General features: G+C 37.7%; 1 protein-coding gene across 1 annotated transcript; it reads left to right on the forward strand.

The window, feature by feature from the left end:
- The first annotated feature begins 7,126 nt into the window (after nt 1–7,126).
- dand5 (DAN domain family, member 5) lies at nt 7,127–8,787 on the forward strand. The gene is made up of 2 exons (XM_059553326.1): nt 7,127–7,770; nt 8,273–8,787. Exons 1-2 carry the CDS (start codon nt 7,288–7,290, stop codon nt 8,546–8,548), a joined length of 759 nt encoding a protein of 252 aa, XP_059409309.1. The 5' UTR covers nt 7,127–7,287; the 3' UTR covers nt 8,549–8,787.
- Nucleotides 8,788–15,650: the final 6,863 nt, after the last annotated feature.

Consider the following 15,650-nt stretch of genomic DNA (forward strand, 5'->3'; position numbering starts at 1 on the left):
AGAGATGCTGGCTTTTGAACTGAACGCTGATAACATGCTGGAAGGTCTCCCTCCTCTTTAGCCCGGAGGACACAGCGTCCTTGATTTCCAACAAGAATGTCAAATTTGGACTCGTCTGACCATAAAACACTATTCCACTTTGAAATAGTCCATTTTAAATGAGCCTTGGCCCACAGGACACGACGGCGCTTCTGGACCATGTTCACATATGGCTTCCTTTTTGCATGATAGAGCTTTAGTTGGCATCTGCTGATGGCACGGCGGATTGTGTTTACCGACAGTGGTTTCTGAAAGTATTCCTGGGCCCATTTAGTAATGTCATTGACACAATCATGCCGATGAGTGATGCAGTGTCGTCTGAGAGCCCGAAGACCACAGGGCATCCAATAAAGGTCTCCGGCCTTGTCCCTTACGCACAGAGATTTCTCCAGTTTCTCTGAATCTTTATGATGTTATGCACTGTAGATGATGAGATTTGCAAAGCCTTTGCAATTTGACGTTGAGGAACATTGTTTTTAAAGTTTTCCACAATTTTTTTACGCAGTCTTTCACAGATTGGAGAGCCTCTGCCCATCTTTACTTCTGAGAGACTTTGCTTCTCTAAGACAAAGCTTTTATAGCTAATCATGTTACAGACCTGATATCAATTAACTTAATTAATCATTAGATGTTCTCCCAGCTGAATCTTTTCAAAACTGCTTGCTTTTTTAGCAATTTGTTGCCCCCGTGCCAACTTTTTTGAGACCTGTAGCAGGCATTAAATTTTAAATGAGCTAATTAAGTGGATAAAAGTGTAAAATTTCTCAGTTTAAACATTTGCTATGTTATCTATGTTCTATTGTGAATAAAATATTGGCTCATGTGATTTGAAATTCCTTTAGTTTTCATTTTATTAAAATTTAAAAAACGTCCCAACTTTTCCGGAATTCGGGTTGTATGTGGCAATTGTAAGTCGCTTTGGATAAAAGCGTCAGCTAAGTGAATAAATGTAAATGTAAAATGTAATAGTGCTGGACAGAATTATTTATGACCTGTACATCATAGTTTGTAAAATGTAAACTGATTGTCTGTCTTTGCATTGATGTTATATTGTCTTTTTTAAAATCCACAACCCGAACAGCTTGAGATTCCAGAGTTCTCGGTCAGTTTTCTGTGATTTTTGTCTGGGAATATGTAGGAGAGGTCAAGGGTCAGGCATGATGAGTGAGTGAGTGACACTCCACCTCAAACCACTCAAAACCGCCTTACTGATAATTTTACACAATTCCTCCTCCTCCCTGTATTGCCTATAAGAGAGAGAGAGAGAGAGAGAGAGAGAGAGAGAAGTACCACTTTTATTTTCAGGAAGGAAGCACATCTGTGGAACTGTAACAGAGACAGAAAAGCGGAATCTGTAAGGAACATTTAAATATAGATGCCCTTCGCTCCCAAAACACGCACCTACACCCACGTCTATGCCATTTCTTTAAAATACAGTCTCCTAGAAATGATACAATTACAATTTTACAACAGCTACTAAGATTACTTCAGGGTACAAGACCTCAGACAATTAAATATAATGAGCTCTCTTTATATCATAATACATAATCATCATAATCATCATCATCATCAGTGTTTCAATCATACAATAATTTTCAAGTGGGCTGTGCTCCAAAGCAACAACAACAAAAAATCTCCATTTTCAAAACCAGTGTAAAAGCAAGGAGAAGATGTTTTTCAGTCAAGCGATCTGAATTGGATTTGAATTTTTTAAAAGGGAATTCAAGTGGTAGATTCCAAATGCAAAAGTGTTTTGTATTTATTTTCCCTGTTTGCATTTCATAACATTATTATATAGAGTTCTAAACCATTAATCAAACCGACCAGCCTTAAGTGGAATCACTGCATCATAAACACTGACTTAAAAAATAAAAAACTCTAGAAAGACAAAGTATTCTGGTCTTTCTGAGAAAAAAACAAAACATGCGCCATTAAGTCTTTTGAATTAAATAGTATATAATACCTATAAGAGTCTAAGATAACAAGTCTGGTACTCTTAGATAACAAGTTTTCTATTGATTTCACAGAGAAGGTTAAGCCTTCCAGGCAAAAATGTAAGTCTGAACTGTTTCAACTGAAATAAACTTGCACTGACTAATCTTAAAATATATCAGTGCATTTTTGTTTTGTCTCAGGATGCACACCAGTAATGTTTTTTTCTAAAGCACATTTATAAAATATATACTTAAATGTCCAAATTGAACTATGGCCTAATCATGGATTAGTCTAAGCCCTGTCTGTGAAACCAGGCCTTTTAAGTTTATTGCAATACATTCATTTATTTATAATTATCTTTAATATAAAGATAAAAAAGTAAAAATAATTCCGAAAATGAATGATTTTTATTATAAAAATCTATTTTTTTAGCTATTAATCTCACAGAAGTAAAACTGTTGCAAAATCAAAAATAGGTTTTTATTGATGTGGTTATGCCAGACCCCAAAGTGACACAGACTTTCTTTGTTGAATCACATCATCAAACCATAGAAAACCAGGCTACATGCCACCACTGAATTCCCCACTGCTGCGTGTAAAGAGTCAGACGTCTAATGGCTTGTTGTGTCTGAATCCATCCGACAGACAGTTACAGTCTGTTTACTTTACAGCACTGATAAGAGCAGTCAAGCACACAGACTGAAAAAATGAGACTGTACTCAAGTGCGTATTGATAAGAAAGAGACGGAAACGGGACAGGAAAGTGTGTGTGAAAGCAAATCGGCCTACTTGGCTGAAATTGAAGCTTTAATTGCTGGCTGGCTGGCTGGTTGACTGACAGATAGACAGACAGGTACACAAAGAGTCAGCGTTGTTCGAGGTTGTTTGCAGACAAACAGGTGTAGTTTCGACTAGACAACCTTGCAGGCTGTCTAGTCTGGTGGGGCTGGACGACAGTTAAACATGGCAGTGGAGAGAAAGTGTAATGCTAAAGTCCACATACACAGACACACCCACGGCCACATCCACATAGACACACGCACATCCACATGCCAACACTTAGATACACCCATTTATCTGAAAACAGTTACACGCATTGGTACTCGCACATGTAAACAGTACAATAATAGAAAAGAAGAAGTGCCTGTGTTTCTGTGAGAAAAAGAGATACGGGTAAGATGTTTACTTGCACGAAAACCACTCTTAAATCACTGTGTGGAAACAATGATGTAGTGTTTGTGTATAGGATTATGTGAGTTGCTGCTTGCTTTATAATGGCTAGTTTGGCTAGCAACACCACACACAGATTAAAGACAGCGGTGGAAAAAACTTAAATTTCCGTAGAAACAAAGGGGAGTTGAGAGACCTTCACTCAGGGTCCTTCCTGACTAATGAAAGTCATGTTTTCTATAACAGCAAAACCACACACTGGCTTATGGGTAATTCTCACATTGCTCAGATATGCCGTGTAACCCATCAGGTATGTAGCTGTTTGGTGTGACTAAAGCAATGCATCGCTGTGGTGAGCTAATGTAGTAATTGAGTAATTTTCCCATTCATTTTCGTTTACGGGGCACATGAGGCTATTTTTTGTTTTTAACAAGAAGAAAAGAAAAGATATAGGCTACAGCCGCTCCTGTGCTTTTTTAAATAGCATACCCAACCCCTATGTTGTGAATTAAACATTTAATAGTAATGATTCAGTCTTATATATTTAAAAAGTCGTTTCCTGTGTTCTGAGGGAAATTGGCGGGATTCATTGTGTGGCGGCATTTCTTCCATAGCCTTGATTGTTTTTTTTCTAAACGTGTTAATTTTCTCAATTCAAACTCTAAAAGGTACAATGGTATAAAAGGTTACTTGATTTTCAGTCTAATTTTAACTTAAGACGTTTCTTTAGAGCGTTTGAATGAACTCTTGAAGCATCATCTTGGTTCAGCAGCGCACCCGTGTGGTGACATTTAGTAACAGCTCGTCTTTATATTCCCCTCAGATTAAAAAAATCGACTAAATCTTCGTGAATCAATATTTCTTAATACAGCTCTTAGTGAAATTTAATCTAATTCACAATAAGAGTATTTTCAGACCACAAATGCTGGTTGAGAAGTTGTCTCTACTACTTAATCTACTCATCTCTAAAAGCTTTTACTCATTTGAAAACACTCACTTTGACTCATTCAATAGTAGGCCATGTGTTTATTCTGTTCTGGTCAAAATAAGTTGTTCTCCTCTGGTAACTGCCAGTTAAGTGTTCTAGATGAAGATATAGGCTACTGATAATGTGAAATCTTGATTGAGAAAAATGGTGGGGTATTGGGTTGACAAACGAAGCTAGATAATTGAGAATGTTTTTGTTGACAAAAAAGAAAACAGTAATTCCGCTAATGATTATCTCTTCTTGCAATTATTTGGACAGTCATCATCAAAGAAGAGTCTGGATTAAGTGTCTTCGTGAGTCCCAGATTCAGTGAGTTCCAAGAAGTGTGTCTGTAAACCTCACCTCATTTCCACCCCTCATCTGATACACACGCATGCACAGACACAAATACCCAAACATAGTGTGCACTGTGTGGTTTGTGGTAAGTTTATAAATGCACTGCAGCCTAGAGAACAGGGGAGAGTTGCAAACACCTAACACATATTTTCATAAAAAACACATTCCTAAGAACACCCAGTTCTTGTTCTCATCACTCTGGTGAAGTTCTTAGAATTGCCAAATTGACCGCAAAAACACACACACACACACACACACACACGCACAGCTTTCACATGCTGTCCACACACTCTAATACAGAAAATTTGACCTCAGAAGCCTATTTTCTTGCTGTACATATTCACTTTGAAATGCCTATACCACTAGGCCCAGTGTGTATGTATTTATTTATAGGCTTTTTATATGCCTTCTTTGATGACCTGAACATGAGGTTTTTTTGCAGCAATGCCATAGAAGAACCTTTGTTTTGTTTCCTCAAAGAACCAACAAGAAAATGTTATTTCTTAGTCTAAGGAACATTTTAATTATCTGAAGATCCCTTTTCAACTTTCAAGTGCAATAAAAAGGTTGCATGGATTTTAAAAGTTCTTCATGGAACTGTCAATGCCATAACCTTGATTTTAAAAAGTGTGTGTGTGTTTTCTGGTCAGCATCTCTTCTCTTCTATTCTCTAAATCCTCTTCTGTGTTTTGATTTCTCCTACACAATACAGTTGTCCTGCTGGGTCATACACATAAAATGTTTTTTACTCTGTGGATACCTGATGTGTTCAGAACAGAGAACACAGGCGAAGAAAACAGTGTGGTAAGCCAAGAGAAAAATCCATACTGATTGATAAAGGATGTGTGTTATAAATAATAATTTATAAGTGTCTGTATGTGATAACAACACCCTGAGCTGGTACACTGTACACAGCAAAACAATGTATGTTGCTTGCAAAAAAAAAAAACAAAAAAAAAAAACGTTTTGTCAGAATATATGGCTAGTTTTGAATCTACACTGGAATAGTGGAGAAAGATGGCCACAGATAAGCCATTTACAGACAGTGACCACTGCCTCTGAATAATGACTGACATTAGTTTTGTTTGCTATTGGCTTGACACATTTATTCTATTGTAGGTCACTGACTCCACCTTGAGGCTTTCTCTGTAACTGCAGTCAAAATGAAATTTATCTTTATGGCTTCAAAACTCATTTGAGTGAGTTGCGTGATCAGAATAAATGTAATTACTAGCCTAAAAGAAATTCAGACACGAATAAAAGAGCGCATCTCTCTTTTTTGTTCAGCTCTCAGAGGCCAAACTCGGATGATTTAAAGATATATAACAAATGCATGGCTATAGTCAGTGTGTGTGTGTGTGTGTGTGCGTGTGAGTCATTAGAGTGTATGTGTATCATTGTGCTATGTAAATTATTTGATCTTAGTGGTCAGATATCAGAGAATGAAGCGAGAGATTCAAGCCATCGTCAGTCATTTCTCGGCCAACAGAGAATGTCTGCTGCTCTCAGGAGGGCCTGGCTTTGCAAGGACAAACTAAGACAAAATGATGAACTTTTTGAGGTCCATATTATGCGTCCTACACAGGGATTGGTGAGACACTGTCACTTGCTCCATCTGCTGGACAGTGAATGCGTTAACATGCACAATTTTGCTGAGAGGGTATAGTCATTATAAAATACTGAATAAGTATGCAGATAAGTAAATGTCAGAAAAAGTTCTGCCCAAACTAAGTTTTTCCAGATAGTGTATTGCCATCTGGTATTATTTAAACAAGATAAGTCATCATGTCCTCTGAAACACACGTTGTTGGATATTTCTTCTTTCTTTCAAAAATGGATGTGTTGTTAGGGTTTTTCAGTTATAGTGGAACATTTTGTTTTGAACATTTTAATGCCTTATACCGTTAGATGTTTGATGAAAGATTCATTTCTAATAAGAATTATGTGGCTTAAATCAAAGCTGCAAATAAATGGAAGTTCTGGAGAAAGATCTAGCTATATCAGGTTTGGTCAATCTTTTTCTTTAATTAACAAGTCCCTTAGTTGCATTCCCATGGGATTTTTTTTCTTCTTCTTCTTTTATTAAAGGTCGTAAATATGATTCAGACCACTTGTCATGTACAGTGTAGCCTACCTGAAGAAACACTTAACACTTGAGCTCAACATCTGACTTCTGTTTGAACTTCAGGTGAGGAAGAGCTTCGGTACCCGTGAGAAAGAAACCATTTACTCAACCATAAACACATAAGTAAGTGATTATTGTGCATAATGGTTTTTCATAGTGAAATATCGTAACTATATTAGTATCAGTGTTCTTGTTCAGTATAAAAATCATATCTTGTTCAAGTTAGCCTATTTTTGTAACGTATAATAGCCTATAGGCTATACATATAGGCTAGCCTACATACAAAAATAAGAATGAAAGTTGTAAAATGAAGACAAAAAAAAAGGTAAAATCACACAACAGCTAAGCCTTTCAGTTCCCACGGGGAATAGCTAGAGATGAAAGGTGCACTTATCACTACCTTACGAAAACTCACCTGCACTCTCAGCCGTTATTCAGACAGGTACAATAGCTATTTAAATAATAAATAGCTATAATAAAGCAATGATGACCAATCATCAAAGAACCCGTTGAGAATATATAATGGTCATCTCGGGCTTAATGTCCACAACGACAGCAAGGTGCCCATATACGGGATCTTGAACCGCGAGATTGCGAGATAACGAACGACTTTCTTCAGCGATTTTTTTTTCTTGAGTGACAGAAATCGAATTTCGAACTCTCTATAGTGTGTAACATTCTTTAATTAACAAAAATGACGTTTCAATTAAGCTTTTTTATTCTGTTGTCAGTGGTCACTTTGGTTGGCTCTTTTTTCCCTCGCAGCGCTTTTCAGCGGGACTTTCACCGACACGTCGCGAAAGATTTTGAATCTTCCGGGAACGAACCAGACGAACCTCTTCGGGGATCTGTCAGGGTTGTCAAACTAAGCCCTCATTCTCTGCGACGGGCAGCCGGTAGTCACGTGTCGCCCAAAAACTCACCGGGTAGAGGCGCGTTCCCCGCGTTCTTGGCTCTCGGACGTCCCGGTCCATCAGTCCTGTCCCATAACAGACCTGCGGTCCTGCTCCCTCCGGTGAGCGCGAGCAGCACCAGCGCAGACGCCCGGAGGAAACAGGGGCTGGAGATGTGGCAGAAAGTGATGCACAAAAGCGAGCGAAGCAAAGAGGCCATGGCGTTACGCATTGATCCCAAAGACATGAGCAAACAGAGCTGTGCCACAGTGCCCTTCACACAGGTAGCTTACATTCATTCATTCATGCATTTGTTCATTGTATGTATGTAGGTCTATGTATTTTATTTTTTAAAAAGGACGAATATTTTTTCATATTTAAATATTTCATATATTTAATATGTGTGTGTGTATATGTATGCGTGTGTGTGTGTGTGTGTGTATATATATATATATATATATAGGCTATATATATATTACAAATGATCTATTATTAATTAAGTGTTGCCTTATTTGGTAAGCAATATAAAGACATAAACAAAAATCTCTATTTAATTTAAATGCATTGCATTTGTTTGATCACTTTAAATTAAATTTCTATAAAAAATTTTTTTTTTTTAGCAAAAAGCATAAAAACAGTAGGCCTATAAGCCTAAAAAAATAAGAAAAGTCCAAATTCAGTAGCTATTAAATTGAGTGAAAAAGCATGCTTTCATTTAAACGGGTAGGCTATTAACTTGCTTGTTCTTGAGCCAAATTTTTCTAAATGACTTTTTCTTCCTTATAGCGCATAACAGAGGACGGCTGTGAGAAGGTGACGGTTCACAATAATCTCTGCTACGGTCAGTGCAGCTCCATGTTCGTCCCGTCCAGCGGAGAGTCCCGTGGACAGCAAAGATCGCAGTGCACTCGATGCAGTCCTTCTAAATCGCGCTCTGTGCTCGTACCCCTGCGCTGCGGGACAGAGGTGCGCGAGAGGCGAGTCGTGATCGTTGAGGAGTGCAAATGCGAAACAAGCAGTGAAGAGGTCGAAGTTAAGAACACGGAAATGTTTCATTTATAACAGACATTTGAAAGTTTTTTTTCTAAAACGTTCTAATATTTAAGTGCACCGATGGTGTGTATATTTATAGGATTACCAAGCCACACAAATGTGGAAGATCCGTGTCGTGTGTCTAAAGAGTGACCGAGATTCGGTTCAGAATGTGTTAAACACGAGTCCCTGGGAATACAGGGAAAATCTTTCTGTAAACTGCCGTCTGTTATTCAGCGGTATCGTTTGTGTTAACTAAAATGACAATGCTGCTCTTGAGTTTATATTTTTTTTTAAGAATTAGTAATTTTATGGTTACGTGTAATTCCATAGCTGTACCGATAAGTGTCGCTGTGGCATGCATATGATTTCAGCATTTATTTAAACTTTAGTTTATTCTGTTGTGTTTAGAAAAAAAAAAATTGAATTGAGGTACATTGAAACACATTGCAGCGAGTGTAAAAAGTGGCCTGGTTTACTCGACTTCTTTATACACAGTATTAATCTTGCGGATAAAAGCATATTTGGTTACACTTTATCTTAAGATGTCCTTGTTACAGTGTAATTATACATTTAGGTAACAAGTAATAGTAATTCACTACATGTACTTACTAAATGGTTAGGGTTAAATTAGGGTTTGGCATAGGGTTACTTGCATGTAATTATGCAGGCTATGCGCAAATTTATTGTTATTATAGCATAGCCTAATTTGTAAGTATGTAATATGTGTAACAAGGAGACCTTAAAATAAAGTGTTACCATATATTTGTTGTATTTTGTGAGACGTAGGCTATTTGAGTCTGGTAGCATTATCAGAGAATTTAGTTCTTAAATTCGTGAAGAAAAAATATAGGCTAATCAGTTAAACTGTATAAGCAACAAATATAAAAGTGGAGTGGTATTAAATGTAAAAGGTGCTAAATAAATAAAACATCTGAAAAAAAAACCCATAACCTAAGCCTGTATGTTTTTGTTTAAATGCCCCCTAATTCATTTTTATTCATAACAGCAAACTAAGCAACCTCCAGAATATGTATGTACTGTAGCTTCTGTTCTTTGTGTTTGCTATTGTATTTTATTTATATGTATTGTCTGCTAATATCGACAATTGTTAGCCTGTATATTATTGAAAGTTCATTAACCAATGGGTTCTATAGCTAACTTGGGGTAGCTAGAACATACATTTTGATCGTCTTGCAGCTTAGGTAAACAATAAAAGCAAGAACCTAGTTTGCTGCTTTAATGAGATTATCGTTTAACATTAAAATGCACTTGTAAGTCTCTGTTGCTGCCTAAATCACAAGCTTTTCAAAACTGTGGGAATCGTCCTCTCTCTATAAGAACAGCTGCAATGCAGTCCTAAACGTGTCAGAGAAAAATACAAGTTTTATTAATTGATTTTCTGGCACCTGGCTGGAAAAAAGGTAGAGTTTACTCGTCCTATACGAAAAATCGCAGGAGGGAGAACAAGGGGGTGCTTTAAATCGCCTGGCAGTCTGTCAAAACTTACTGAAATTTAAATTGCGCGCGAAATAGCGCCCTCCATCTACTCCTCGTGTGTATTGTGAATTTTACTGGCAGTTCTGGTCTACGTCAGTCTGCTATATGGGGATAATTAGGTAAATTTAAGTAAATTAATAATTTATTAATATAATTAACCCGCAAGCGTCTTAGTAGGATATCTGTGAGGGGTTGAGCAAGCAAAGAAAGGCGGGAGAAATACGCCAGAGAAACGCGCCATTAAAACTGCGTTAGAGGAAAGTGGTGTGTGGTTAGTGCAATTGCTAGGTTGACATTGCAACCCAGGGTGGCAGATTGGTGTGATAGGCAACTAGGGAAATTTGATTAAAGCATTACAAAGAAACAAGCTTTTATGTTTGAAGCTAATATTAATAAAAGCCTGTGTTTGCATCATAGACTGTAAAAAAAGATGGACGACGCCCCTTCGCTCTCTTCCATTGATGAGAACTGAAGCCGCCAGAGTCCCGATATGGCGCTGACATATTGAACTTGAGTCTGCGCAGTAGCGATCTCGGGACCAGACATGCGCAGTATTGAGCAGGAAGTAAAGCCGTGAAAATCAACGCGCCGCCCTCACTCTCGCAGAATGCACTCATGGAGAGTGGATTCTGCACACTTTTTAAAAAATTGATTGCAGTACGACAAAAGGCTTGTTAAAATAAAGTAAATACAATATCCACAGTCCTCCGAAGATCCCGAAAAAAATGTCCGTTGGTGCTTCAGTGACTACTTCGCTCGAGAACCTGTCAATCACAGCTGTCAATCATGACGTTACACCACCGCATCACGTAACTAACTAAAAAACAACTTATTTTTGAAACAGACACTTGAACTTACATCAGCGTGATAAAAGATACAGCAAATGAAAGAAACCACCTTTGGAAAAACGATATTTGAAGTGTAATTTAATTGTTTAGTTTGTCTCACATCCCGTTGAAAAACATGGGGAGGCGGGACTTATGACCTATACTAGGACCAGCCACCGGGGGGGCGATCGAGACGTTTTGGCTTCACTTTTTAGGGCTTGTGCGGCACTCTTGGTTTGCATGAACAGCAGTAAAAAAACTAGTAGCCTATAACTTGTCACTCAGCCCATCTTATTGTGTTTGTTCAGCCTGGTTTAGTATTCAGTCACCACACACATGCCCAGCACTGAGTATCTCCAGAGAGTGGACCAGTTGGACTTTTGCATATTGAACCTTTTTAATAACGTGGCACTGATTGAGGCCTTTGAAATGCAGACTTGGGTCTGAAGCTGGTCCATGGGTGAATAGTGGATTGGTTGGACCTGACAGCTCTAAGCATGGTGAGAGGGGCCACGTTCCTGCATGCCTCAGGGTCTTTAGTGTGAAATGCCAGGGTAAACTTAGAGATGGTACGGTTGCAATGAGATGGATGTGGCATGGATGCCTAGGAGCAGCTGGGCAAGGTTGGCACATGATTGCTATTGGGAGTTTGTGCCGCAGGGCACCACCAGCTTCCAGTGCTTTAGTTGAATCATATAATTCTCCATTACAATTGTACATTGAGTTGCCTTCAATTCACGTCCAACCTGCAAAACCCAAAGCAGCTGTATGTAAAAGCACAGAGGGCCAGGGTTTTTATAGATCACATTAATTCAGTGTATGGCAGCAAGTTAGCTAACTGTATCTAACTCTAAAGAACATACATAGAAAAACTCTCTGCTTTAGAAGAAATTGAAGTAATAATTCATTTATCACATGTGAACTGTGTATTTACTTACCCGCATGTTGTTCCATTTCCAAGTTGTAGTTTTTTTTTCAATGGAACATAAAAGGAAAATTGGAAAAGATTTTTATGTCTCTGTCAAACTCAAAAAAAAAAAACATAAAACACTATAAAAGTATCATAAAGGTGTAGACAATGTGACTTGCTTACACATATTCTGAAACCAATATGCAGGATCTCAAGATTGCAAGACAAAGCAAGTTTATTTATGTTGCACATTTCATACACAATTTTAATTCGAGTCGAGTTTAAAGTTCCATTTATGAACACAAAAAAGTAAAATAGATTTAAAATAGATTTAAATACATTTAAATATAAGGCCATAATTGCAGTTTATGTTTATTCACAGAATCCGGGTACTGTAAAAGCCTCACTTTAATTTCTCACTCACTCTCATGTACAGTACATGCACAAATGCATGCGATTTTCGGTATTGGTCTTTGACCTGCAATGTGCAAACATATTAATTAGACATTATAGATTAAAGACTGTGAGATGCAGTTGATGTCACATACCAACTCTAATTGCATTAATTAGAGTAATTAAGGCCAGACATTTGGCGAAAGCATCTTGTGTAACCCTGCCTGATGTCATATTTTCCTGTCGTCTGCCTCACCGTGCCATGTTTCCGAGCTCAGCGTCCATGTGTGCCGGTGTCTGCTGGCATCAGGATAACCGTGTTCATTTACCCTGAGAGAGCAGGAGACATACGCTCTGTTATGGCGCCTAGTGAGCTGCCTACATAGCCCGTATTTTAAGGCATCATATGTTCATTTACAACATGAAGGCTGCTCCAGAAGGTAGGCAGTGTAATTCTGCTGACTTCTTAGATATGTATTTTATCAAAAGGCAGTCAGACAGTGCTCTGTGATGAACACTGAGAAAAATTTATTCAAGATGATAGGCATACAAAAACAAAGCATTGATGAAAAATGGTCCATGGTCCTTCTATGGGTTCTTATAATGGTAAAAATAATTTTTAGATTATTAAAATGCTCTTCACATTTAGAAAAAAAAAATAGTTCTTGTAAAAACTGATCTCTAAAAGGTTTTCCTGTTGCATTGCTTCGAAAATCCTGACTTGCAACATTTATTTTTCAGAGTGTTGGTAGTAAACAGCAAGGCTGCTCACAATGATTTGGAACAGATGCATAGAAATGTAGCTACTGTAAACCATTAGATTCTAGTGTCTGGGAGAGAAAATGTACAAAAAAAGAAGCTACGGAGTGGAGAAACTATGAATTTCTTCCAGGAATGTATGCCAGGTTTTAATGGGGAGAAGCTCATTATTTGTCTTTTCCTCAGCTCTCGACACATGGCTTTTGAGTGCACAAGGGGAAAGAGGAAAAGGAAAAGGAATTCTCTTTAAGAATTCATCACTCTCAGAGATGCAGGAAGTGCCCGTGGGAGCCATTTTGTTTCTCAAATTGTGCTGAGCAGAGTGCAGTGAAGAGAGAAAATCTGGGCACAGATGAGCGTGCATTCTGAATGTCACTCGGACTCCAGAGAGTCTCTAATTGATTCGGAACTTTGATTCTTCACTCGTTTCGAGATCACAATGCTCAGAGAGTGGTAGTGAGTGACACAGCCGCAAGCTTTTAAATGTCTTGTGTTAAACATGGCACAGATGCTGTGCAAAACTTTTTTTTAAAAGAGCTGTGAGAATATGGCAGATTTTGGAATAGTGTGCTAGCATTACCAATTTGCAGTACATAGTATCTACACTCTTAAAAATAAAGTTATTATTTTTATTTTATTATTGATAACTATGGTTCCGTGAAAGAACCTTCAAAATCCATGGGAGCTTTCCATTCCACAATTGCTTCTTAACAGTGGGAAAAGTTTCTTCAGAAATAAAAGTATTATAAAGTTTTAAAATGTTCTTCACAGGAAGAAAACTTAGGTTCTTTGGGGAACCCAAAATGGTTCTTCTATGGCATTGCTGCAAAATCCTCCTTTTGGAACACAGAGTTATCAGTTAAGTAAACAGAATACAGTAGGCTATATACAATGCAGTATTCACTAAGTAGTAACTATGCTAACTTTCTTACATTAACATAAATAAAACGTCCATTCAAAGTTGTCTGGTCTTTAATAATGTCTGTGAAACATTAGCACGAACACATTCATTATACTTTTTACTTTTTATTTTAAATGTCATTATATTTGTTTTGGAACTTTCAGAGATTATTCAAAAACAATGTTACCTTATATTTGCGAAATAAAAAGTCCAATGTTTTCTCAATTTCTGTATCCTTTGCATAACCAAGGAAAGGTTTTGAATGCTCAGAGAACATTCAGGAAAAACATTTCTGACTGAATTGGAACCGTAGCAAAACATTCTTAGAACATATTTTTGTTGGACGCTATAGTATTCCATTCCAAACACAACCTGTGACTTAAAATCAAAAGAAAAGTACCTTTGCATGATGAAAGTGAAGGACTGGATGTGAATTTGCTACCAAATAGAAAGAAAATAAAAGGTCTAATTGTTTGAAATGAAATGTTCGAGAGATTCTGGCCTGCTTTACTGCTGGATTTCATCCGTCCACTGCGCCTAACTCTGTTGGCCAGGCTGGAGTAATCGTTCCGCCAGCCTTGCACTGTCTGCATGAAGATAAATGAGACAATTAGAGCTTCTCTGTTATCAGTTAAACATCCAGGACGGCTGTTTTACATCAAACACTGCAATTGTGATTCACTGTGAATCCAGATTCTTTTGTTCAGACTCCCATCGGGCACCAGTCTAAATTGGGAATGCCAGTTTTAGGTAAATTGTTTTTTGGACATTCATGGCCAATTTCAAATGTTTTCGAATCTTTTTGTGCTTTGTTTTGGTTTTGCTACAGTGATTGCCTAGAATTCAAGCTCCCTCACATACATGCACACAGAAAGCATATATACGGAAGTGGGAGAGGGGTCTCGGGCTACAATTTAGGGGGTGCAGGTGGCGCTAAGCCGGTATGGGCTCTGCCCGCTGTCCCTGCACGATGCCAGCATGCTGCACGCATACAGACACATACACAGATGATGCCAATACCATCTGTCATCGGTGAGAACATCTGCAGCTCAAGGTGCCCTTGTCACCCATAGTTAAAGTAACGAGAGGGAGAGAGAAAATACAACTAGATCTTATTAGGATCAAGTAAAATCCAACTCAGCTGAAATAAACCTACATCATGTTTCAGGAATTCAATTTTCAATTCAACCCTATTACAAAAGTCATTGGAAGATACATGACTATCTTATTAATTGGAAATATAATTTTTAGCAATAAACCTAACAAACCGAAATGCTGTCTCATTCCAGCCACTATGGACTGAAATCTTGTTTAGACTAAATCTGGTCATTGTCTTATTATTATTATTATTATCAGGATGTTTGCAAAAGCTTCCCTTTCACGAATGTTCCATATTTTCAGACTTGAAGACATGCAAATATGCCCATATGAAGTAAAACTATAATATTTAGTTCCATCCATTTTTTGAAGAAGAAATTAGTTAAGTTTTTTTTTTAAGTTTACTATCATGTATTACCTACAGTAAAGTAAATCTATAATAATAACTTATGATTTAGAGCGCTCGCGACGGATTTCCCGGGAACTTTCCGTCATTCATTAGCGCGCGTTCTACGTCATGCTCCTTTAAAGAAGTACCGGCTTCTATAAGGTGTGTATGGTGTTGAGAAAGGCACAGTAGACTTTTTTTAGGATATCTGCCTTTTTCTTTTCCCTCGTTATTTATACAGCCCCACTTAGGAAGCCGTAGTGTTAAACCGCAAGTAACCTGCAGTTTTACGCTTTAACTGACAGAGGGCTGTACATTAAACAATGAATGTCTTTAAATTACATAAATAATTAATA

This window comes from Carassius carassius, chromosome 7 (assembly GCF_963082965.1).
Source record: "Carassius carassius chromosome 7, fCarCar2.1, whole genome shotgun sequence".
NCBI lineage: Eukaryota > Metazoa > Chordata > Actinopteri > Cypriniformes > Cyprinidae > Carassius > Carassius carassius.